This window comes from Rhamphochromis sp. 'chilingali' (assembly GCF_963969265.1).
Source record: "Rhamphochromis sp. 'chilingali' genome assembly, chromosome: 17".
NCBI classification, from domain to species: domain Eukaryota; kingdom Metazoa; phylum Chordata; class Actinopteri; order Cichliformes; family Cichlidae; genus Rhamphochromis; species Rhamphochromis sp. 'chilingali'.
In genome coordinates, this window is record NC_137944.1 from 9,463,221 (window position 1) to 9,486,752 (window position 23,532).

The 23,532-nt window shown below is 45.3% G+C and overlaps 1 protein-coding gene across 4 annotated transcripts in view; it reads right to left on the reverse strand.

Annotated features, from left to right (window-relative positions):
• Nucleotides 1–2,292: 2,292 nt before the first annotated feature.
• Nucleotides 2,293–23,532, reverse strand: part of hivep3a (HIVEP zinc finger 3a) — a 54,246-nt gene continuing 33,006 nt past the window's right edge. For all 4 annotated transcript variants that reach the window (XM_080862706.1, XM_080862707.1, XM_080862709.1 and 1 more), the window contains 6 exons: nt 18,094–22,290; nt 17,543–17,718; nt 8,745–8,875; nt 8,579–8,653; nt 7,131–7,741; nt 2,293–3,530 (listed from right to left, as the gene is read on the reverse strand). In XM_080862706.1, coding sequence (XP_080718832.1) covers nt 3,009–3,530; nt 7,131–7,741; nt 8,579–8,653; nt 8,745–8,875; nt 17,543–17,718; nt 18,094–21,927 — 5,349 coding nt within the window. In that variant the 5' untranslated portion in view covers nt 21,928–22,290 and the 3' untranslated portion in view covers nt 2,293–3,008. The remainder of the gene's footprint in view (nt 3,531–7,130; nt 7,742–8,578; nt 8,654–8,744; nt 8,876–17,542; nt 17,719–18,093; nt 22,291–23,532) is intronic.

Sequence of the window (23,532 nt, forward strand, 5' to 3'; positions counted from 1 at the left end):
AAAGCTTTGGGGATGTGTCTGGCTGCCCTTTCCCTGAAACTTCTTCCTTTACTGAGAAACTTATCTGTAGATTGCTGATAAAACACAAACGCAGACAATTATAGTGCTACATTAAAACTTTCCTTTTTTCCCAAATTTGTCATGTGGGGATTTTTTTTCACTTCATTATTTTTTTGTCACTGTCTCCATATTACCTGTGAAAATATACAATAAAATCCCCCCAACTGGTCTGACTTTGGTTTCTGTATGTGCTCCATTACCTTTAGTGGATGATGTCATTTCTTCTAGCGGAGAATAACAGTAGGCCTTAATTTGAGTTCTTCTGCCACCCAGTGGTGACAAGAGTAACATTCAGTACCTAAGAACAAAGAGCTGCCCGAGCCGAGCAGACAGCAAAGAGGGGGTGAAATGAATATTTTGATTCCATGAGATGGAATTTGCTATGCTATGAAATATCCACAGGATGGTGCCATAATCATCAGCATGGAGTGCGCTCAGTCCAGGAAAAATGCACTTGATTCTTACAGACTATTGTATCTCCTTTATCTTTTAGCTTACTATAGGAAATAAACGTATTTGAAACATTTAAACATGCTGACGTGTTTAAATGTGTTCCACTACAGCACAGTGGAAATCAAATGTAACTTTACATTCACAGCAACTCAAAAATGACATTTGGAAAATATCAACAGCAACATTATTAAAATCAATCCACAGACTATTTTGGCAAGATTATAGTTTAAAAAACAAACAAACAAAAACCTTCTAATTAGTTTTTATTTCTACTTTGATTTTTTTTTTTTTAAACTAAGTTTAGTTTCTGTTAGTTACCAGAGTTTTGCTCATTTCAGTTTTTAATGTTTGGAAATGTTTTTCTTTGTTTTGGTTTTACTTTTAGCTTTTTTAATTTTTATACTAGGGGTGGTATTTGTCAGGGGAAATTTTTGTTTCAGTGTTACAGGGCAAAACAAAATACTTTGTGAAAGCAGTTCCATTTTACTATTTAGTTACTGTTTTTAGTACATAATATTGTTCAGTCTTTCATTTCTATGATCAAAAGCACTTTTTAACACCTACTTGTAGCTGGGTTTTTTTTAAACTTTAGTTTTATTGACCCCAAGATGTGGTTTTGTTTAAAGCACACAATTTTCTTAAAAATGAGTCTTTTAAGATCCATTTGTTGGATTGCAAGAATTACTTAGAACAATCATAGCAACTTCCATTGGTGAAAACAAGCTCTTCAGATGAGTTGCCTGCTACATTTTTTTTTTTTTTTTAATTTTGACTGTATTTTCTTTTTACTAAGCTACAGTAGAAACCCATTGTCCTTATACAGAGCCCGCACTGACATCCACGGAGAAGTCATCATTTCGTCAGGCTCCCAGCAAGCAAACAGCGCTGTGGTAGTAAAATGATTAATCAGCCACTTTGTTAACAGATAGAAAATAGAAGGTGTTTGGTAAAGGTTTGGTGAAGGTTTATGGTAACTGCATGAATGTACTGGCGGTGGCCAGTGCTGCCCTTTAGCGCCTAATAGATGTGCCTATGGTATAAATTTGAAAATCCTAGGTAACATCACTCCATTTATTGCATTCACAAGATTTTCAGGGGGCTTGACCTCTGACCTTGATTTCCTGGTCATGGGATTCACACTCATCTGAGAATTTTAGTCGATGCACCGATGTATTGAGTTATCACATTCACAGTCTTGAATGCCTGCTTGCCCAGCTGTGGGGTAAAAACCCACAGCACACAGCATACCTACTTTTTTTATTTTCATTTTTTTATATACGATGAAACACCTCACAAACAAGTAAACTCGGTATAAACGAAAAAAAATTTAATGTTTTTAAAGAGATCAAGATGGGCAAGATGTCAGAGTTGATAATGTCCCATGAAATATTTGGGAAACAGAAGCTTGACTTACCTCATAGCAGCTAATTAATGTTACTGACATTATTTCAAGAAAGAACCAGTCTTGCTGAGCCTCTTACATGTCATAAACAAAAATGTATTCCCTATAAATTAAACTTAACTCCATTGTATTTTGTTTGGATCACTATTTTTTTTGTAATTTTGGCATCTTGCACCTCTTTCAGGATCCCATTGATTTTAATTAATTTCCATACATCAACAGGATTTATTAAACTTAAATAACTGAAATGAAAATAAATAGAAAACGAGACACACTTTCAAAAGTTTTAATAGAAATCTGTAAAAATGAGAAGTTTAATGGTAAACATGAAAATGACAGTGATTGTATTATGTAGAAAAAGCAACAACACAACAATACATGTATCTATTTATGAAAGAAAACTGCACCGTAGCTACCGTGTACGTGAAACAGGTCTCCACTGGATATCAAATCATTTGTCAGTGCACTCGAAAAGGATCTGAAACTTCTTTTCCTGGAGATTTCAGAAAAGGAGCTAATCGTGAGCTTGCTTCTTTAAAAACAAAATTAACAACAATAACAACAAAAATCAGACTAATAATAATAATTATTATAATAATGATAATAATAATAATAATAATCACAGCTTTTAAGAATGACATATTAAACCACAATCTTGACATAAAATTGCACTTCAAAATACTGGTTGGGTGAATAAATATTTGCGATACCTTTTTATATCCATTTTGGTAATACAGTACATAAACACAGCAATAGTATATTAGCTGTCAACAGGGTTAATAGGGAAACTGATTTAAACTTTGTCTATTTTCATTCCAGCTGCTTTTGCATATAGTACAGAATTTGCATATTAGCACAGAAATAAATAAACACCAATGACATCAAAGAAGGGTAAAAAAGATTTACAAAACATACTGCATATCTAACATAGTGTCCATATATATTAATAATATAATTACATAACAGCGTCATTCAGAAGCGGTGCTCAAGTGCTTTTGCGTTTTGTCGTCAGACTCAAAACAAGCGTGTGGTGATTTCTGGCCACAGGCTGGTCTTAGTCTTTTTGCACTGTCCCTTCGGACTCTGCCTCCGATCAGAGTTGTGTCTGGGAGGAAGGAGTCTTTTTTTGGCCTTGAGAGTTCTCAGGGTAAACACATCTTTCTCTAACAGGTGCATCTGCGCTCACCTCCAGGTGTCTCGTCTCTGTTCTGGGACTCGACGGCTGCTGGATGGTGAAGGATCCTTGATTATTTTTGTTGGGTAGGACACCTGCAGGCATTTGTCCTGTCGCCTCAGGGTTCGGTAGGCTGGCTTGGCTGCTCAGCGGCATCTCTTTAAGAACGTCCTTGCGATGTGGCAGAGCGAGCCTTCCATTTGGAGCCTCGCTCAGTTTCATGGATGCCCCTGAGGTGTTAGCAGTCGTGCTGCTCAGGAAGCTGTACATTTGCAGGGGGGACCTGGGCGGAATCATGTGAATCCCCCCAATTGGAATCAGCATGCTTGGGGCTCTGCTTGGCTGCTGCGAGTGCAGAGGAAGGTGACTCAGAAGGTTGTGGGCTCCACGAGGACGCATGGAATGCGAGGGGATGTGGGTCAGTCCAACCTCATCTACACACTACAACAAAAACAAACTGAAATTTCAGTGGCTCTGCTGGTGGTAAATTCACCTACAATTTTTAGAAACTGTTTCTGTCTCAGTTCATTTTCTGTATTTTGACAAGATATCTTTTTTAAAAAGCTATAAAAATATCTGTTTCATTTTGATATGGCCATCTATAGGATATAGGGTTGAAATTACGATTAAATGATTTGCAAATCACTGCATAGAGGTCCCCCCCACCTTTTATTTTCCTCAAACTGATTTTTACAGTGTCCCAGCTTTTGGACACAAATAGTAGTTCTGCTCTAAAGTGGAATAATAAATAATGAAAAGAATCATGGCAGACTGAATATCGCCGCTGTCAAAGAGTGAAAGGGTTTGTGCATCCCGTGGCCTATGTTGTGGGGGGGCTTTTGCCCCCTGTTAGGGTCTCCCATGGCAAATTTGTCCTGAGGGACCAGACAGAGTGATTAAAAAAACCCTATGAGCTGAAGATCCAGGGAACAGTTGACCCTGCATGGGATAGGGTTAGCAGGTCCCTGTACTGAAGCAAGGCCTGGGAAGGTGCCCAAAGGCGAGCGCCTGGTGGTCAGGCCTTAGTCCATGGGACTCGGCCAGGCACGGCCTGAAAAAGGGACCTTGGCCCACCCTCTTGTAGGCCCAGAATGCAGGAGGCGCCGTAGGGGTTGGGTACAGTGCGTGCTGGGCAGCAGCCATGGGTGGTGACCCTGGTGGACCGATCCATGGCTGCCGAGACTAGAGATTGAGACATAGAACATAATTTCTCTGGTGGGGAAGGAGCCTGAACGTGAGACTCAACGTGAGGTTGAGTCTGTGCATTGAGTCGGACTCCGCTTAATGTACAGCTTGGGATCTTGAACCAGTCTCCTGGAGAGGGGTTGTACTATGTCTCAGTCTGGAGTTGCCCTTGGTGAGAGGCTGGGATGGGTATCTTAGTATCCTCTCGGCTTGTTGCCAGTATGTTGGAGTTCTTCCCTGGTGGATGAAAGGGTTTGTTCCCTGGGTCGGGGAACGGGTCCTCACTGTCGTCTATGTCTATTCACTGAACGACAGTTCAGAGTACCTGGCCTTCCTGGAGTCCCTGACTTCTTGAGGGTGCTCCACCTGGGGACTTTCTCGTCTTACTGGGAACGGTCATGTGGGCAACAACAGTGAGACCCGGAAGCGCGAGATTGGGAGGAACAGCCTGCCAGATCTGAACCCGAATGGTGCTCTGTTACTGGACTTCTGCGCAAACCATAGTTCATCCATAACAAACTCCATGTTCCAACATAAGGGTGTCCATGAGTGCAAGTGGCACCAGGACATCGCAGGCTGCAGGTCGATGATGATTGTGATCGTATCATCAGATCTGCGGCCATATGTTCTGGATACTCTGGACTGGAAAATCTATGCCAGGGTCCGTCCATTAGCTGATTCAGGAGGAACCTGCCGCTTTCATGCCAGTTGTGGAACACTAGACCAGCTCTTTAGCCTCCTGAGGATATTCAAGGGTTGGTCCAGTAAGGTTGACCGTTGGACTCCACCAGGGCTGCCCTTTGTCACTGATTCTGTTCATAATTTTTACGGACAGAATTTCTAGGCATAGTGATGGAAGGCTTCCACTTGCGTGGCCTCAGTATCTCGTCTCTGCTTTTTGCAGATAATGTGGTTCTCTTGGCTTCATCAGGTGGTGGCCTCCAACTCGCCCTGGAGTGGATCACAGCCAAATGTGAAGCGGCAGGAATGAGAATCAGCACCTCCAACTTTCAGGTTAAGGTCCTCAAGTGAAAAAGGATGGAGTTCCCACTCCGGGTCAGGGAATGCCTGAAGTGGAGGAATTTAAGTATCTTGGGGTCTTGTTTATGAGTTAGGGGAGAGGGGAGTGCGAGATCAACAGAAAGGTTGGTGCTGTGGCTGGAGTACGGGGAGAGGGAGGTCTGGACTTCTCTGCTTATGCTGCTGCCCCCGCAACCTGGCCACATATAAGTGGAAGAAAATAGACGAATGGATGGATGGATATTTTTTTCCTCCTTGTTTGAAATGTCCCATTTTCCAACATGGAAAGCTTAGGAAACATTACTGTTAGACTTTTTCGAGTCCAGTTGAAGTCTACTTGAAGCGTGCTTGCTCAAGTGCTGTACTGCTGTGTAGTGTCTCCTAGTCAGTGTGGTTATTAAAAAAAACATTTACAGGTACAGTAGGTACAATCGAACAGACGAGCTACTGTAGCTCAAACTGCTGAAAAAGTTGACGCTGGTTCTGATAGAAAAGTGTCAGAACCGAGCATCACAGTTTGTTGTGGATGGGGCTGCATAGACACAGACCAGTCAGGGGGACCATGCTGACCCCTGTCCACCAACAAAAGTGCCAACAATGGGCACATGAGCATCAGAATTGGACCATGGAACAATGGAATAAAGTGTCCTGGTCTGGTGAATCACATTTTCTTTTACATTGCTTTTACCCTGGGAAACACCTGGTAATCAGGATGTACAATGGGAAGAAGGCAAGCCAGTGGGAGTGTGATGCTTTGGGCAATGCTTTGCTGGGAAACCATGGGTCCCTGCCATCCATGAGGATGTTACTTTGTACATACCATCTGTTGAAAATCACGTACACGCTTTCATGGAAGCTGTGTTCCCTGATGGCTGTGACCTCTTTCAGCAGGATATTGTGCCCTGCCACAAAGCAACAGTGGTTCAGGAATGGTTTGAGGAGCACAACAATGACTTAAAGGTGTTGATTTGGCCTCCAAATTCCCCAGTTCTCAATCCAATTGAGCATCTCTGGGATGTGCTGGACAAATAAGACCGAATCATGAAGACCACACCTCACAACTTACAAGACTTAAAGGATCCATGCCTCAACAGGTCAGGGCTCTTTGGGCAGCCAAATGGGGACCAACACAATATTAGGCAGGTTTGTCATGAAGTTATATCTGATCCGTGTATATGCAAACACAAGAGGTCACTCTGTCGTGAATGTGAATCAGTACCTGCTCCTCTGGGACCCACATTAGTGTGAGGGGTATGTGGTGAAGTTTCACCATAACATGTTTGGTGTATACTTTTTGCTTATCAGTTTTTAATTAGGGTGAGCCGAGATACTCACCCACGCTATTTTTGTTGTTGACATGTGGTTCCAATCTTCAGAATTTAGTGATTGGCCTGCTTTTCCTTTTTCCCCTGGTTACCCAGGGAAAACATGTGTCTATTTGGGAGCTCTCCTGCATTATTTTAGGGCTAGGAGCTGCATGGTTGCTTTGTCTGATATAAAACAAGAGAGCTGCCTTTCCTTACCTTTCCAATAAATGTGACTTTAAAATAACCTCATATGTACCAGCCTATCTATATTTATTCTAAATGTTGACTTGCTGGAATTTAGCTGAACCACACAAGATTGGCTTTGTGAGCTGGAACCTGATTTATTTAAAAACTTTAGGCTAAACTAATAGAGTTGGATCAAGTCACAGGTGAGTGACACGGTTTGAAGAAAAGCCACCTTTTGGCCAGTGGTAATTATACACGCAGCAAAATTCTGACTTAAGTATACAAAAACAAAAAAATTAAATCGTTATGAAGAACACTCAAAAAATGTTTTGAAGTCACTCACCAGCCTTGCCGTAGATGCTTGTTCCCTTGGATGAATATGGGCTTGACAGTGAGCAGAGGTGTCAGCCAGGGAGCCCAGAAACCCATAGGAATGCGACCCCTGAGACTGCACTATTATAGGAGAGAGGCCTCTAACAGGGGAGATTGGTCTCTGTGAGGCGGTGGAGACATGACAACTGGATGGGGAGAGGGATGAAGGAGGAGCAGGGGACTGGCAAGGCCTGGGTGATGGGTTACGAGATGGAGAAAGCTCAATTTGTGGAGTCAGGATTTGACTACTTGGAGAATGAGGACCTCCAGAGGATGCTAATGTTGAAGCGTCGAGGCGTCTGCGGGCAAACAACGCCCTTCTGGCACTGGCTGAGCTTTTCTGGGTGGAATCCCTGGAGGTAATCGGAAAGGATGAGCTGCCTTCAGACTCCCCCAGCTGATGTGCTGGATGAACCTTCTCTCTGTTAGTGTCAGAGCCTTCAGCCGCTGTGGACCGGCTGTCTTTGTTATGCCCGTCATACTTGTCCTTGGTGTTTGGATCTCCTTGATCTCCACTTTTCCCAGCACCAGAGCACTGATGACCTTTTTGTTGATTTGGCTGACATGATGAGATTTTGCAGACTTTAAGGACAGAAAAAAAGGTTTATTTTAAATTAATTTTATATTTAAATTTTTTTCAAATTTTTCTTACATTAGTAAGGCAAAACATCAAGAACTTTATTTAGATTATTTCAAATTTGACATGTAGATGTCAACATGTAGAGAGTTTATGAAAGCTTATATTTCAATTTCCTACAAAACTTTACATTCATTCAAGACTTCAAAGGCTGCAATGCATTTTCTGAGTAACATGTAAAACAGTTACTATTACTTAACTCTTACTATTAACAGTAACTTATTACTCACTCATCACACACACACGCTTAACTCTAAGTGAAAAATAGTCGATTGAACTTATTCTGATCAGCTTTTCTAGAACTGAAAACTCAGTCTTGCAGATCTTAATAAACTCAGTTTCATTTATCTAAATAACTCAATGCCACCTTTCCCTCATCTGCTACGATACCACGAAAAACCCATAGCCTGAGAAATTCTGAGAGAAACTAGCATGAACATAAATGACTCAAACGCAGTAGAAACTTTCATCTTAGGATTTTTCTATTCATTTTTATCGAATTCTGCATCTTGAAGTAATTTGTAGAGCGGGTCACTATGTTAAATTAAAGGCGAAATGCTGGCCTGGCCTCTTGTTCCATATTCCATTTATCTAAAGAGGTTTGACATTTGATAAAATGTGTACATAATAAGGAGTTAGAAGCAGACATTTAACACAGTAAGAATAGTGCTAATAATGCTAATGTGGTAAGCATAGGACAAAAAAGAAGAGAAAAAGGAGCACAGGGCATGTAATTTACAAAGCAATTACTGCATTTATTTTTAGCCAAAAACAAGTTGTACCTTCATGTGTGTTCCCTGGATAACAGCAGGTTTCCTTTCCATGTCCCTTAGATATCAGGTGTTCAGTAAGACTCCCTGGAAATAAAAAAGAGCCGCTCACTGTTGATGCACAGAGAACACATACAAGAAACTTAAAATGAAAAAACATTTTATTGCCTGTCATTACCTGTAGCTTTGAATGCGGTTTCACAGAAACTGTAGTTAAATGATGGTGATTCCTTGGTGATTACTGTAGTATCGTCACACTGGCACTTTTCTCCAACTCCACCATGTGCGTCATCATACCTCTTATTTGATCTGCAAATGTAAAGAGAGAGAAAGAGGTTTCAGTCTGGTACTCAGGGTGTTTCCTTGTCAGTCAGCTCAGGATGATAGCAGCAATCAATATGAATGTAACAGGAGCTGACAGCCAGGCTGGGGGCCCTTCAGCACCTGTTAGTGACTGCATTTATCCAATGTAAGTGTAATGTCTGGTGCTGGCCTTTACAACATGGGAATTTCAAACTGTGGCGGCTGGGCTTGGGGTCCACACCACTTCACTTAGACTTCCTTCAGTGAGGCACCTACTTCAGCTTCAACAGAGAAGCTTTCATAAGCCAAAAACCAGCCCCCTCCGCCTCCCACCCTTCACAGCTAACACAACCACCAAGCCCAAACAAGAGGGAGCTTTCGATGCGGCTTCAGGTCCAGAGGTTTGCTGAAAGCGCAGCCAATAAAAACAGGCACAAGAGGGAGGGAAACCCTCGCCCAAACCAGCAGCTGCTCCAAATAAACGTGAAAAAACACTGAAAATAAAAACACATTCCTATGACAAACAATGGTTCTGGTTATAATTGGCTGTTTTTCTCTTCTATTTTCACCACAGGCTGTGTGGCTGGATAAACTCAGCAGGTATCATAAATGGTTGCTTTTACAGTGTCGGAAAACTTCCAAGTTAATGAAAGAGAAACACTTTGCCTTCGTACCTCTATACTGTACTCGGCAGGTATAAATTTCATGTAACACCCGTTCCCACTCAAGATTTGAACCTAGAGCCCTTGGCTTTCCCCACTTCAAAAAAAAGAAAGGAAAAAATGGCAACATCCCACTAGCTTGCTGCCTCCGTTGTGTCTTTATGTTCCTCAGACAGACAGAGCAGACGGAGAAAGCAGAAAGCGGGCGGGCGTGAGGATGACTCACTCTTTTTAGGAAGGCTGCGATGAGCGTCAACATGAGTCACAACAGGGATTTGTTCGCAGACACACTCCTGAACCAAAAAAGAGACACACAGATGGCACCTCTCTGCACTCCCCTTATCACATCACAGCAGTGTTTATTTCTGATAGGTATCAAAATTACTGAGCATGTCTGGCTTAACCTCCCTGCAAATGAATCTGAGGAGATGAGTGTGTGCTACATAAGAATAGTAGAACGGACTGTGCCTACTTACATCTGTTCAAATGATATGTTAGTTTCAGAATGAGTGTTAGCCATTGCTCATCTTGTTTTCTTTTCTTTTTAACATGAACAGTGACTCTTGCCAAATTTGGGTAAATCGGAGGTAGTTCCTCCACTGATTTGCTGGGATTGGGGCACTTTGAGGTGTTTTACTGTCTTTGTGCCAATCCTGCCAAAGGATAACACTGTGTTCACATCACAGCTTATTATTCAGTTTTAAGTAATTACTGTGTGTACTTCATATCTGTTACACATCATTAAGCACAGCTATTTTTACTATGGTTACTTGCATTTAAATGATCCTTTAATATACTGTGTTTCACGCTGATTTAGAACAGTATTTAAAATGAAGGTTGGAAGATTGATTAAATGCCCTGACAGCTAATCAAATGTGTCTTCCTGCCATGAGTAAGATGCAAGTCAGTCAAGTGGCAAACATTAGGTTACAGGTTAAGAAATAATAAGCTCATTCAACCAAATAGCCTGGCCAACCTCTGCTAGGTCTGACAGGCCAAGTCTGGGCTAGAAGGTTCTTCTGGGGTCTAAGTCAGCGGTCCCCAATCCCTGGGCCACGGACCGGCACCGGTCCGTGAGAGTTGAGGCTCAGGTGTGAAATTTATGGTTTTCAGGGTTTTATTGTTATTTTTTTAATCGTTAACTCTGTTTCCCTGGGTCTTTCCCAGTGTGTTATGAATACATCTTCTTTTGGTACCGGTACTGGTTTTATTTTGTTGTATTTATCCACGACACCTTAAAGGCCAGTCCATGAAAATATTGTCGGACATAAACTGGTGCAAAAAAAGGTTGGGGGCTGTTGGTCTAAGTAATAATTGTCGATAAGCCTACCCCCTCATTTTGATAAGTCTCTTTTAGAGTAATCTTAAGAATTATTTCTTTGTTCCATTATTGCAAAGACTTGAAAGAACAATATAAATACAGGAGAAAAAAAAAATCATATTCCGATTTTCTAGAGTTAGGGTAAAGGTTAACTTTAAGGGTGAGGTCATCACCAATGAGTTAGACCTCACAGGGTTAATCTGCAAGCTGTTTTGAGAAATTATTTTTCAGAATGGCTAAAGGGTTGCTAAAGGGTTTTAACCAAAATACCCATTTTGCTCTCCTCCAAAATAGGGTTAGGATTATCACCAATGAGGACTTGAACCTCAGCGGGTTAATAAAACAAAATATAGTCAATATTTGACTCATCTTAATATTATTATGTTTTTGGGAATGCTTTTACAAAAAAGCATTATACCCATAAATCTACAGGAAACAGTTTCCAAACTATCAGCAAATGAAAACATTTTCAGAGCCTTTGTTTCATGTTTCCTCAGCATATTCCCAGGCCCAAGCTCTTTTTTTTTGTATAGCATTTGTCCATTTTCCATTCTGTCTGTACAGCAGATTTTCTTTAATGACTAATGCCATGTCTGTACACAATGTCCGTGTTACACCAATACACACAGCCAACAATGTACTGCTGCTCTATGTGAATGGCTCTGATGGCTGGTGTAAATGAATCTCTGCAGGAGCAGAGGAAGCTAGGTAGTTTCCTGGCTTCAGGCCTTCAACAGATGGACTCTGCTGGTGCAGACAGCCAACCCTTAGCCTGTCCAACGTAACGGACGACAACAGTTTCCAGAACACAGAACAGAATATGACACATGCTTTCTGCGCTGTAAGTAATGCAGAGCATTACAATATAAATAAAAACAATGTATCATTATTACCTAACAATGCTGGATAATCTTACTTGTGTTACAAAAATCTTATGGTTATGTATATAACCCCGGTTCTCTGAGTAGCATGAGTGAGTGTCTCACTATGGGGGAACGCCTCCTGCGTGACCTCATCAGAAGCTCAAATACCATTATGCCAGCCCTTACAGACTGGCTAGGTGACGCCTATGTCAGGAGGGGCTAGTTCCTCCCTATATAATAGGCTGACATAGCATCAGATGTCATTCAAAACGAGCCCACCTCTTCCTTGCTTCCATAGCAAGGCAAACACATGAAAAAAAATCAAATGTGATGATGCAGATGAGCCCGTCACCTCGCTCGCCTGTGACAGAGGTGATGGTGAGACACTCACTCATGCTACTCAGAGAACCGGGGTTATATACATAACCTTAAGTTCTCTTTCATAGCATTCGTTTCGTGTCTCACTATGGGAGAAATACTGACTCCCGGATTGCCAGACATGCCTGTTAAGAAGACAACTGTCCCCAACAGCACTTCACAGGGGAGAAGCCCCCACCCGGGAAGAACCTGCACTGAGGACTGAATGCGCTAGGCTAGGTGCCGTCACATCTAACCTGTAAAACCTAGCAAATGTATGAGGTGAGGTCCAGCATGCAGCTGCACACACCTCTTGAATAGAAACTCCCCTAAAGAGAGCCCATGAGGTTGCCAGACCTCTAGTGCAATGCGCACGCAAGCCAGCAGGAGGCTGAAGGCCCCTGCTAGTATAGGCCAGGGCAATTGCTCCTACTATCCAATGGGAGAGGCGCTGTTTAGACACAGGCTTTCCCATATGTGGTTTAGCCCAGGACACGAACAGCTGGTCACTTTGTCTGACACTCTGGGTTCGGTCCATGTAAATGCGCAGAGCACGGACTGGACACAAGTTATGCAGCCGCTGTCGCTCCTCTGAGGAGAAAGGCGGTGGGCAAAAGGCCGGCAGTTCTACAGGGGAAAATGTGCCGATAACCTTCGGAACAAAGGCAGGGTTGAGCCGCATACTGACCCTCGTATTATCCGAAGAGAACTGAATGCATGACTGATGCACTGAGAGAGCGTGGATCTCTCCTACGCGTTTAGCAGAAGCTAAAGCAATTAATAGAGCCGTCTTCAAGGACAGAAATTTTAACTCAACCTGTTCCAGGGGTTAAAATGGGCAACAGGAGAGCGCAGCTAATACTGTGGGAAGGTCCCACGATGGAGCCAACGGCCTAGATGTAGGCAATTTACGCCGTGCACCCTTCATGAAACGGCATATTAAGGGATGCTGGCCAACAGTCTTCCCCTCAAAACCAATATGGCAGGCCGAAATTGCTGCCAAATACACCTTGATGGCGGAGATCGCAGCCAGATCTGCTTCACCACCTCTGGGTGAAGCTTCCAGTCCCCATACAGTGGGTTGCCCCTGGAGAGAAGATCTGCTCCAAAGTTCAAGATTCCCGGCACGTGAGTTGCTCTCAGCGACAGCAGGTGGACACTGCTCCAGACTATCAGTCTGTGTGCCAGTGTATGTAACTTGGGGGACCCCAGACCCCCCTGTCTGTTGATGTAGGCCACAACGGTGGAACTGTCCGACCTCACTAAAACATGATGACCTCTCAGCCAAGGGAGAAAGTGTTTTAGCAACAGGTGAACCGCCAGCAGTTCCAGACAGTTTATGTGGGTGGAGCGCATGTGAGGGCCCCATTCCCCATTCACTGTTCTGCCTTCATGGGTGGCCCCCCAGCCTGAAAGAGAGGCATCTGTGGAAATCACCTTCCTGGCTGAAACTGCCCCCATGGCAACACCCTGAGACAAGAAACCTGGCTTCTTCCACTCGCGGAGAGCGAGCGAACAGTCTGCAGAGACTCTCACGCGACGGTGGCAGTCTCGGTGAGGGTCCAGTCCCCGCGAGCCCACCCAGCACTGAAAGCCTCTCATGTGCAGGCCTCCCAGTGTTATCGCCACTAGAGAAGAAGCCATCAGACCGAGCAGCCTCTGGCACTGTTTGAGGGTCACTGTGTTGCCTCTGCGAAACAGTGCTAGGGATGACCGTATGGCCGCTGTTCTCTCTGGGGACAGAAAAGCCCTCACCCGGAGGGATTCTAGGCTGAGCCCTATGAAAGTAATGCATTGAGTTGGCGTCAATGTGCTCTTTTCCACGTTTATCTGGAAACCCAAACTCTCCAGATGGTGTATGAGAGCATTTGTGTGACAAGTCGCTCCCTGGCGGGTTGGGGCTGCCACCAGCCAGTCATCGATGTATGTGGCCACCCGAATGCCCTTTTCCCTGAGCGGGGCCACTGCTGCCTCGGTGCATTTCACAAACACCCTTGGGCTCAGTGAGAGACCAAAAGGCAGGACTACAAACTCGTATGCTATCCCCTGGAAAGCAAATCTCAGATACTTTCGGTGTGGGGGATATATGGGGATGTGGAAATAAGCATCCCTCAGGTCAATTGATGTGAACCAGTCGCCCGCTCGTACAAACCGTAGCAGCGAGGCGTGCGTCAACATCCTGAACTTGTATGTCCTTAAATGCCGGTTCAGGGCATGGAGATCCAGAATGGCTCTCATCCTCCTCCCCCCTTTCTTTGGCACAAGGAAATACCTTGAATAAAATCCGCTGTGCATTTCCTCGGGAGGGACAACTCTTATAGCTCCTTTGTCTCTCAAGGTGGAAATTTCCTCCAGGAGAAAACTGGCAGACTCACCCAGAGCACGAGAGTAAACAATTTCTTTGAAATGTGGTGGAGCGACATTGAATTGCAGCCTGTAGCCCTTTTCCAATGTCCTCAGCACCCATGCTGACTGAATGCAGGTGCTCTTCATGTGGAGAGACACAGGGTTCACTGGCCACTCCACCGAAGATGGCGTTTTGGCGCCCCCTTGTGGTCGCAGCGCGAAACATACGCCATTTCGGTGTCCCATCACCTCTGTCACAGGCGAGCGAGGTGACGGGCTCATCTGCATCATCACATTTGATTTTTTTCATGTGTTTGCCAACACTCGACAGCGCCCTCGGCAAACTGCCTGGATGCGCGTGTCGGGGCTTTTTTAATACAGAATGCTCTTTCCCTCTGGCGGGTCCGGTGACAGGAACACCGGCCCGAGTTAAGCACTCTGTTTGGAACATGTCCTGTTGAACTTGCTCTGGAACGGAGCTGAGAGGCAGCCCATGAAGGTGAGAAATTGGGTTTGCTCCCACCTAGAGGAGAGGCTGTCAGGCTGGCCACTTCTTCCTCCTCACGATCGCGGCAGCGGGGAGAGGAGGAGGGGCCGCTTGAGGTCTGGCCTGGGGAGACTGTTTCCGAGTCCATGGATTCTTATGGGCCCCGGCAGCCTGGGGGGCTGCCTGCGTCTTAGGCACTTTGGGAATCCTGAAAGCAGGGACCGGGCGAGACGCTGCCTGCGCGAATGACTGGCGCGGTGCCGCTGGGGTAGCGTGCTGGGCCCTCCTCAGCAGGCAGAGTTTCAGAGCCTCATCATCTCTCTTTTTCTCCTCACATCTCTTCTGCATGGATGTAACAGCCGCACCGAAGAGACCTTGAGGCACGACAGGGGTGTCGAGGAGTTCCTCTTTCTCCTTGGTCGTCAGGTTGGTGAGCCCGAGCCAGCGTGCTCGCTCCTGAAGAACCATGAGGCCCATGGCTCTCCCAGTAGCCTGTATGGCTACCTTGTGGAGGCGGAGGACGTGGTCAGTTATAACACAGATTTCTTTCCACACTGTGGTATCTGGTTTAGTTGTCATGTCGTCTTCTAGCTCAGCTTGGTAAGCCATTAGCATAGAGGAGGCGTTGTGGGCTCTTACTAACAGAGCCGCTGCCTTGTAGCACTTATCTGTAAGGCTAGACTGGAAGCGGTCTGCTTTGGAGGGGGGAGATTGGGCCGATGAGGACAGAGACGGGGTGAAGATGGCTCGCTACCAACGGCTCCACTTGCGGCATCTGGCGGAGGCCGATAGACTCCATCCCCTCACAATCCAGCAGGGAGCTCCCCACGATGGGGTGTTTCTCGCTGTAAGGTTTTGCTTTCCACGTCACCGCTATCTCATCGAGTAGCTCCGGGAAAACAGGCAACACATGCTTGCCCGTCTTTTTCGCCTTCGGCAATTTCTTTCCGTCAAAACGAGACTTTACAACCTCTGTTTGTACGGTGGGCCACGGGATGTTGAGCCTTGCAGCGGCGCGCTTGCACATGTCCTGCATGTCGAGATCCAGGGGAGACGGCGGTGTCAGTTTTTCAACCTCGCCGGTAGCCGAGGGCTTTGCAGCCCAGCTGATGCTAGCCAAGGAGGTGGAATCTTCCTCCTCGTTGTCAGACAGCAGGAGCTCCGAGTCAGCCGACTCATCTCCGTCCTCGTTGGCATCTCCTCCCCAGGTGACTCCAACATCGGGGAAAAACTCACGATCTCCGTGTGCCTCCAGCGACGGGAAAGCAGTCGCGATGGGCTGAAGGTCTGCCTCTACCCAGCTCGCCCCTGGCGTTGCGGCCAAATCATCGGGCACCTCAATTTCTCCTTGCGCCGCAGCAGCCTCACACAGCAAAGGGTCGCCACCCGACAGGTTAGCCTGGCGAGCTAGCCTGCGGCGGAGTAGTTTGCGGTGGATACAGTCTTGTGCGGGTGTCAAGGCAGCCTGAGCGTGAGATAAACCCAGGCATGCTGCACACACGGGGTGTGTATCCCAGGCAGAAATCTTCTTGCCGCAAGGACAGAGCTTTGCAACTTCGTTGGCCGTCGTAGCCATGGTTAGCTAGAGGGTTGCGCACGTTAGCGAGACTGACACTGAGTGCGGAGAATATTGCTATTCCTCGCTAACGTGGGGTGAAAAGTGTTGCTACTTTTCTACAAGTATTGCTACCTAATGTGTAAAACTGCTAGCGTCGAAGGGTATTGCTACCTGATGGTGAAGCTAGAGGTACCTTTGTTAGCAAAGTGTTGCTACTTTCGGAAAATATTGCTACTTCCCTGGGTGAAAGTATTGCTACTTGGCACCAGCACTAGCTACAGAACAGTATTGCTACTGCTTGTATGCTAGTGGACAACTGAAAAGCTGGGAACAAAGCGCCCGGCGACCGAGTTGTTCACTCGAATCTGTGGACAGTTTAGCTTTAGCACCCAATAGCACAGTTGTCTACAGGCTTCTGTGAGAAACAAGAAGAGGTTTTTAAATGACATCTGACGCTATGCCAGCCTATTATATAGGGAGGCACTGGCCCCTCCTGACATGGGCGTCACCTAGCCAGCCTGTAAGGGCTGGCGTAATGGTATTTGAGCTTCTGATGAGGTCACGCAGGAGGCGTTCCCCCATAGTGAGACACGAAACATGCCAACCTTAGACCAGCAGCCAGACCCTGAACTTTAACAGGTAACAAAGGCAGTAATGAGCAGTCAGGCTTGCAGCGTAGCAGCCTCCATTTCTATCTGTGCATGTTTGTAAAGTAGAATCACTGTGATAATTCAGCTTTGCGTTTTTAGCTTTGTGTTCATATTGTTAAAAAAATAAAAATAAAATAAATAAAATTGCAGGCGTGTGTTCTCACTAGGACAAGCCTTTGTGTCAGTATGTAAGACTGTAGCCTGAGGTTTATAGTATTAACTGGTAAATATGAGACAATACATTGGAGGTCATGATACAGAGTAATACAACGTGCACATTACGAGTTACAAGTTACTTTCTTTGATAATGCACTACATTACATATTTACTTACTTTTAAGAAAAGTACTGAGTAATGTATAACATCACATTCCAGAACCCAACACGGTTAGCTAACATACTGCTGCGATTATCAGGAGATCATACTCACCCTCTCTCAGAGACCCAAACTTCATTTCTGGAGCATGACTGGACCTTTTCCTCCTCTGCCTCGTCCTCCTTCTCTTCCTCCTTCTCCTCCTTTCTGTTTGACTTGTTGTCATCCACTGATGTATGTCCTTTCTTTGTTCCCTCGTAGTCTCTGTAGCATGACTGCTTTTTGCAGACCTACACTCGAAAGAGACACGGGCAAATTCACCAACTCTGCTCCAGCATGCCCAGGGAGACAAAAATTGGGAATTCTCATTGAACGATGTATTTTATTACATGTGTTAAGACACACGCTTCATTTCAACAGTTTAAATTTTGACCCCTTTAAATGACATTTCCCGTTTTGGATTCTATAACAAAAATGGTAAGGAAAGCTAACCCACTCTTTTCTATGCCTCCTATATGGAGTGTCTCAGTGTCTGCTCTACTTCTTATCACCTACCAGTCCTTACATTTTGATCAGTTTTATTTGATTCTTTTTGTTCAGTTCTGTTACAATAGTAACGATTAGGTCTACCGACAGGTGTAATCAGTGGTCAGTGTTGTAATTACCTCTGTGGAGGAGGGTCTTTTGTCGTCCTCTTGCTCCACTGACTCTGCTGCCTGCACTGACATGGGGGATAGTGTATATATGGATGGACTGAGCCTCTGCTTGCAGTGAAGCAGAGAGAGAACTGTCTTGCTGGAGAGGCCAGGTGGATTGGGGTCATAGCCACTAGTAGACCACGACGAATACACTGAGGGCTTCTGTTCATCCAGAGCAGAAGGGTTTGGTTTAATGTAGTTTAAATAGCACCAGCTGTTACAGGTGCTGGACAGCAGACTGGGGAATGAAGGCCCAACATGCGAGACGGGAGAGCAAATAGCAGGTAAACATGACTCCTGTTTGAGCTTGTGCTTGCAAGTCTCAACTGTTGCTTTGTCAGAACAACCCATCTCCCTCTCCTCTTCTTCTTTTACTCTTTTCTGCTGCTGCTGTGACTCTGGAGGCAGCTCCATGCTGTTTGAGGGGGAAAGCATCCGTTTATTGCCCCCTGAGCCTGATAACCTGAGGCTATCATCAGACCACAGTTGAAGATCTGGACTCATGTCCCTGTGGGGTCTTTGTTCAGCTGTTGAAACACCTGCACTTTGTGGGACAGCACTAACTGCCTCCTGGGGCCTAGGGGAGGTGGACTGAGACAATGTGGTGTATATGGCGCATGCAGGGGTGTGTGTGTCTGTTTGGAGGCGCACTGCAACTGCTGGATCCGTGACTGGCCTCAATATTTCTAGATTGGAACTGATGTTAGGGGCAGACTGGCGAACATGGGAGCGACTTACTGAGTAGTCATCGTCTTGTGGAGGAATCTCTAGTTTCAGCCCTGTAGACATGGGGAGATAGCGGGCTCTGGCAGCCCCTGATGGTCCATGCGTATGATATTGCTGTGGTGCAGGAGCAAGGGCCTGCTCTGTATAGGTCTCCTTTTTTACAGTTGTAGATGGGTCATGAGGAAGGGACAGTTCTGTGCTCCCAATCAACTGAATATTTTGAGTAAGTTTCCACTGAGAAAAGATATCTTTGCACTGCAATTCCACTGGATTATGTAAAACAGTGTCCCCTGATAGAGAAGAAGAAGAGGGCCTGCTGCAGTGTACAGAAGTTGGGCTTTTTGCTTGAGAAGATCTGCTTGGGTTGAGATATTCAGGACCACGGCTCAGGATCGTACACTCCTCCTCCTCCTCATCTGGATCACTGATAGCAGTGTGTCTCATTAATAGACATTTTCTTCTTTCTCTCCACCCAACTGCAGAGCGCTCAGGGGATAGAGAGCTGTAGTCAAAAGACTTACTGCGGGTCTCAGCCATGAGGACACTCTGTTGTGGGTCGTGAGGGGCCTGTTCAGATGCTGAGCGCCTCATCTCTCTGTGCTGATGCACCCCCGGCACCGTCAGCATATGAAGAGCTCTTGATCTCCTTAGTGGCGTTGATGTTGCAACGTCCATGTCCTGTCTGTTTGACTCTTCAAAGGACGTGGAGCGACTGGATGCATATGATGCACTACTGTCCTGACTAGGGCTGCGGGGCAGGGACAGAGAGTCAAAACTAGATTCTCCTGATGACTGGGCAGCTTCAGCTAATCGTAACCGCTTCTTCTTTGGAGGAAGCTTTTCAATAGGGAGCTGTGCCAGAGAGGGGCTTCTCTGCGGCCACTGAAATTCATCTAGTTTCTCTTGATGTTTTGCTGTGGTGGTAGGTTCGGCTGAAGTGTCTGTACTCATGTTGGGATCCTTTGTCACCAGGATCTCTGGAACCTGCACATTGTGTTGGCGGACCAGCTTTCGGGCTGCTAGTTTTGGTACATGTTGTTGAGGTTGTTTTTGAGGCAACAGCTGATGATCTTCATGAGGTGGAGAGTGCTTTGTTGCCTCTGCACCTGGATTCTCATTACTCAAGGATTCTTGTTTTTCAAAGGAACTAGTATGCTGAATTACTGAACAAGTTTGCAATGCAGGCTTCCTCTGGCCCTCATAAGCTGCACTGCTTTCATCTTTGCACTGGCCTGAAGACAGGGAAGAACAAGGTAAAGAAGGAGAAGAGGGGTCATCAAATTCAAAACTCTCCTCTTTCCTTCTCTTGCGCATTACTGAAACGCCTGCCCTGACTGCACTGTTCTTTACTTGTGAACACTCCATTTGACTAATTACCACTTCATTGATGGGTTGATGTGATAGGCACAGGCTCTGCTTGTGTTTTTTATAACCTACCCAATCTTTGCATCCTGTGCCACAGGCCTCACACTCATATGGCTGTGGTTGACTTTGCTTACAGTCAGGCACAGTGGTTAAGCTGTCAGAGTAAAATGAAAGAGAATCCTCGTGTTCCTCTTTTGTAAGTTCTGTACCAAGTGGAATTTCAATTGCTGGCTGTCGTCTTAGCATCCCATAACGACGTGAAGGCTGTCGTTCATCAAAGGACTGACTTAGGCGACATTTGCTTTGGCCGCCACTGGTGGTCTCAAATAAACTGGCTTCAGGTGGCATTGAATGACTTCGCACCAGCGGGGTGGTGGACGTTTGGCTAGCTGGCTGCTCCATATTTGAAGGTGGGTGATGAAATTTTTCACATGGAACTCCCATAGTGATAGAGCCACTGCTTTTATAGCCCACATCGCCAACCTTGGGGCTATGAATGAGCGGTTCTTTCACAGTTGAACTCTTCTGAGACTCAGAACTGTTCTTTCTGGAGAGTGAGAATCTCCTTGGTTTTACACTGTCAATTTTACTGGTATCCACCACTGCCTCGTTGATGGTGATAAGTTTGGTTATATGGTCGATGACCTGTTTCTTGGGCACCGTGAATGAGATGCTTTTGTCCTCCTCACCAGAGGGATGCTGGTTTTGATGACGAGACATCCTCTGTAGGTGTCCAAAGCGTCCATATTTACCAAGTATGATCTCAGCATAGCTTTTGGCACTTGTGTTGGGGGGACTGTCCTGTGACTGCTCTGTACTTTCAGAGCGAGAAAAATAGCCAGATTCTGTACTACCTCTACTACCTAAAGCTAAAGATGACGCCTTTTCATCAGATGAGTCTTGAGGAGTGTGTTTTCCTCTGCTTAGGCGCAGGGCCAATCTTTTTTTCACCGCATAGGAGTAATTGTTTCCTCCAGGGCAATCTTTGGCCATGTCCGTTTCAACACTCTTGATTGAGGCTCCACTGTCTTGTCTTTCTGAAACAGAAGAAGCTGATGATAGCTGTCTCGTTTCCTCGTCCGACTCTGTGGCTTGCTCCGCTGTCGATTTCGACTCCCCAAGTGCCAGGCCTGCCTTCACCCGGTGGGTATGAGATTTACGGTGTTTGTATAGGTTACTCTTGGTCTTAAAAGAGAACCCGCATGGGGCACAGGGATAGGGCCTTTCACCCGTGTGGGAGCGAATGTGTTTCTGTAAAACACTAGGCTTGGCACATGCACGGCCACAGTAAGTGCAAACATATTTCCCTGGTCTCTGAGGCTTACGCTCACGTTTCTGCTTTGGGGTCCTTTCCTGGGTTTCTGGTTTAGACTGGGCAGGGTCGCCTGCTGAGGAAGGTGGGATTTCTGGAGTCAAACTCAAACCTGTGGTTGGTTTCGTTGCTGTCGATGCCTCCTGTTTATTCGCCGGTGCTGTATCTGAGTCAATGCTCTGCCGCTGGTGTCTGAGACGTTTGCGTTCTGGATTCTGCCTTCTGGATTGTTTGGGCTGCTGTAATGTGCCATGGGGCTTTGGGGAGCCGGTTTGCTGTTGTTGACAGGGCTGGGGGGGAGACTTGGACTGAGGGCCTCGCTGTGGAGACTCCTTCTGAGAATGTTCTTGACCTCCGGACTGCTCCCCAGTGGTCAGGCGACTATGCAAGGCCTCCATAAAATGGAAGGACAGCCTCAGGTAGACACGTAGGATGCGTCTGCCTGAGCCAGGCTACAGAGTTAAAGCCAAAGCATTAACTGGGTAAGAGGTTTAATGTGAGCAAATCTGATCAAAATATCCACCTTGACTTCACTTCATAATTTTTTGCTTGTTTTACTCAAATTGTTATTGCTTGACAAAGGAACGATGCCATCAAATGTAAAACAGTAGCATCAACGAATGCAGTTGTGATATGCCATGTGCTGTGGAGGAAGTCCTCTGCCATCCAAGCATTAAGCATTCCATCATGAATCACACAGACTCTGTTGCTCAGCTGGTTCAGTTCAATGCACAATTCCTTTGTCTTCTCAACATGTAGATCTGCAAAAACAAACAAGTCGTTATATAGGATAGTGCATACAGTTCAACACTGAGAAACAGATAACCCTCTGGCCTCTCTGTTTGCCAGATAGGAATATTTATGTTTTGTGTTGCATAATCACTCTATGTGTCATAACATTCATCTTTCGCTTTCCCGCGGCTGCTGCCTGTTTTAAATTAGAATGGTTTATGTAATGTTTTGTTGTAAAATATATCAGCATGCAGTAAAAGTGATGATTCTGTTAATATTCCCTGAGAGAAGCAGTATGCGCACCCAACTGTGACTTGAACATTCAAATAACATCATTTGATTTGGTCTTTAGTGATTGCCTATTTCTTAACGATTGCAGAATATCATTATGTCAGACAACACATTACACATACTGCCCACTCCCATAAAACTGGTCTGATCTTTCTGCTGCAAGACAGAAAATGACCAACAACAAAAAAACCAGAGAATCTGCCACTTGATCCATTTGATTGTGGAACTATAATGTCCTAATGGTTTGATTATGAAATTGACTTCGTGATCACTTGTACTCTTTCACACTCGTACTGCTGTCTTACAAGCACCTTTTTCATCTTTGGTGTTAATGAAATTGCAGCTTTTGAAGGTTATGTTGTGTCATCTACTATCAAATGCAAAATGATGATCATCAGACTGTGCTAACATACAGTGCTGCCACATTGCAGGACATGTGAAGGACTCTACCTGTTTCATCGGATTAACTGATGATTTTAGATATTTTAAAAAGGGCCAAGCCAAACGGAGGCGACGGATGGCTGCGAGCTGTGAGTGCATACAAAAGGTGACTCAGTGGAGATACTGAAGAAAATTCCCAGTGTTACTTTATGCCAGCATGCTGAAACAGTAAACAAGGCATCCCACGCACTGACCAGCTGGTTTCTACACCCACATTCTGGTGGAAGACGGCAAAGCTGCTGGATACTATCCAAATTACTGATAACAGGTTGACAACCATCTTTGATTTAACTTGTGAGAAGAGTATACCTGCCAATACTGGATGAATAAAAAACAATCACTTTATACTACCAGCAAAACAAGCATAGTATAGGAGAGTTATAGAATTTGTGCAGTTTGCAGAGGACCATTGAGATCATAGCTCTCTTGCCATAAGCCTAGTAAGTGTTAAATGTAGGCCAATCAGGTAGTCTCTACCAGGGCTTATAGCTTGTAGTGGGAAGGCAGACTCTTGTTTGTAAAACTCGAATTAACACGTC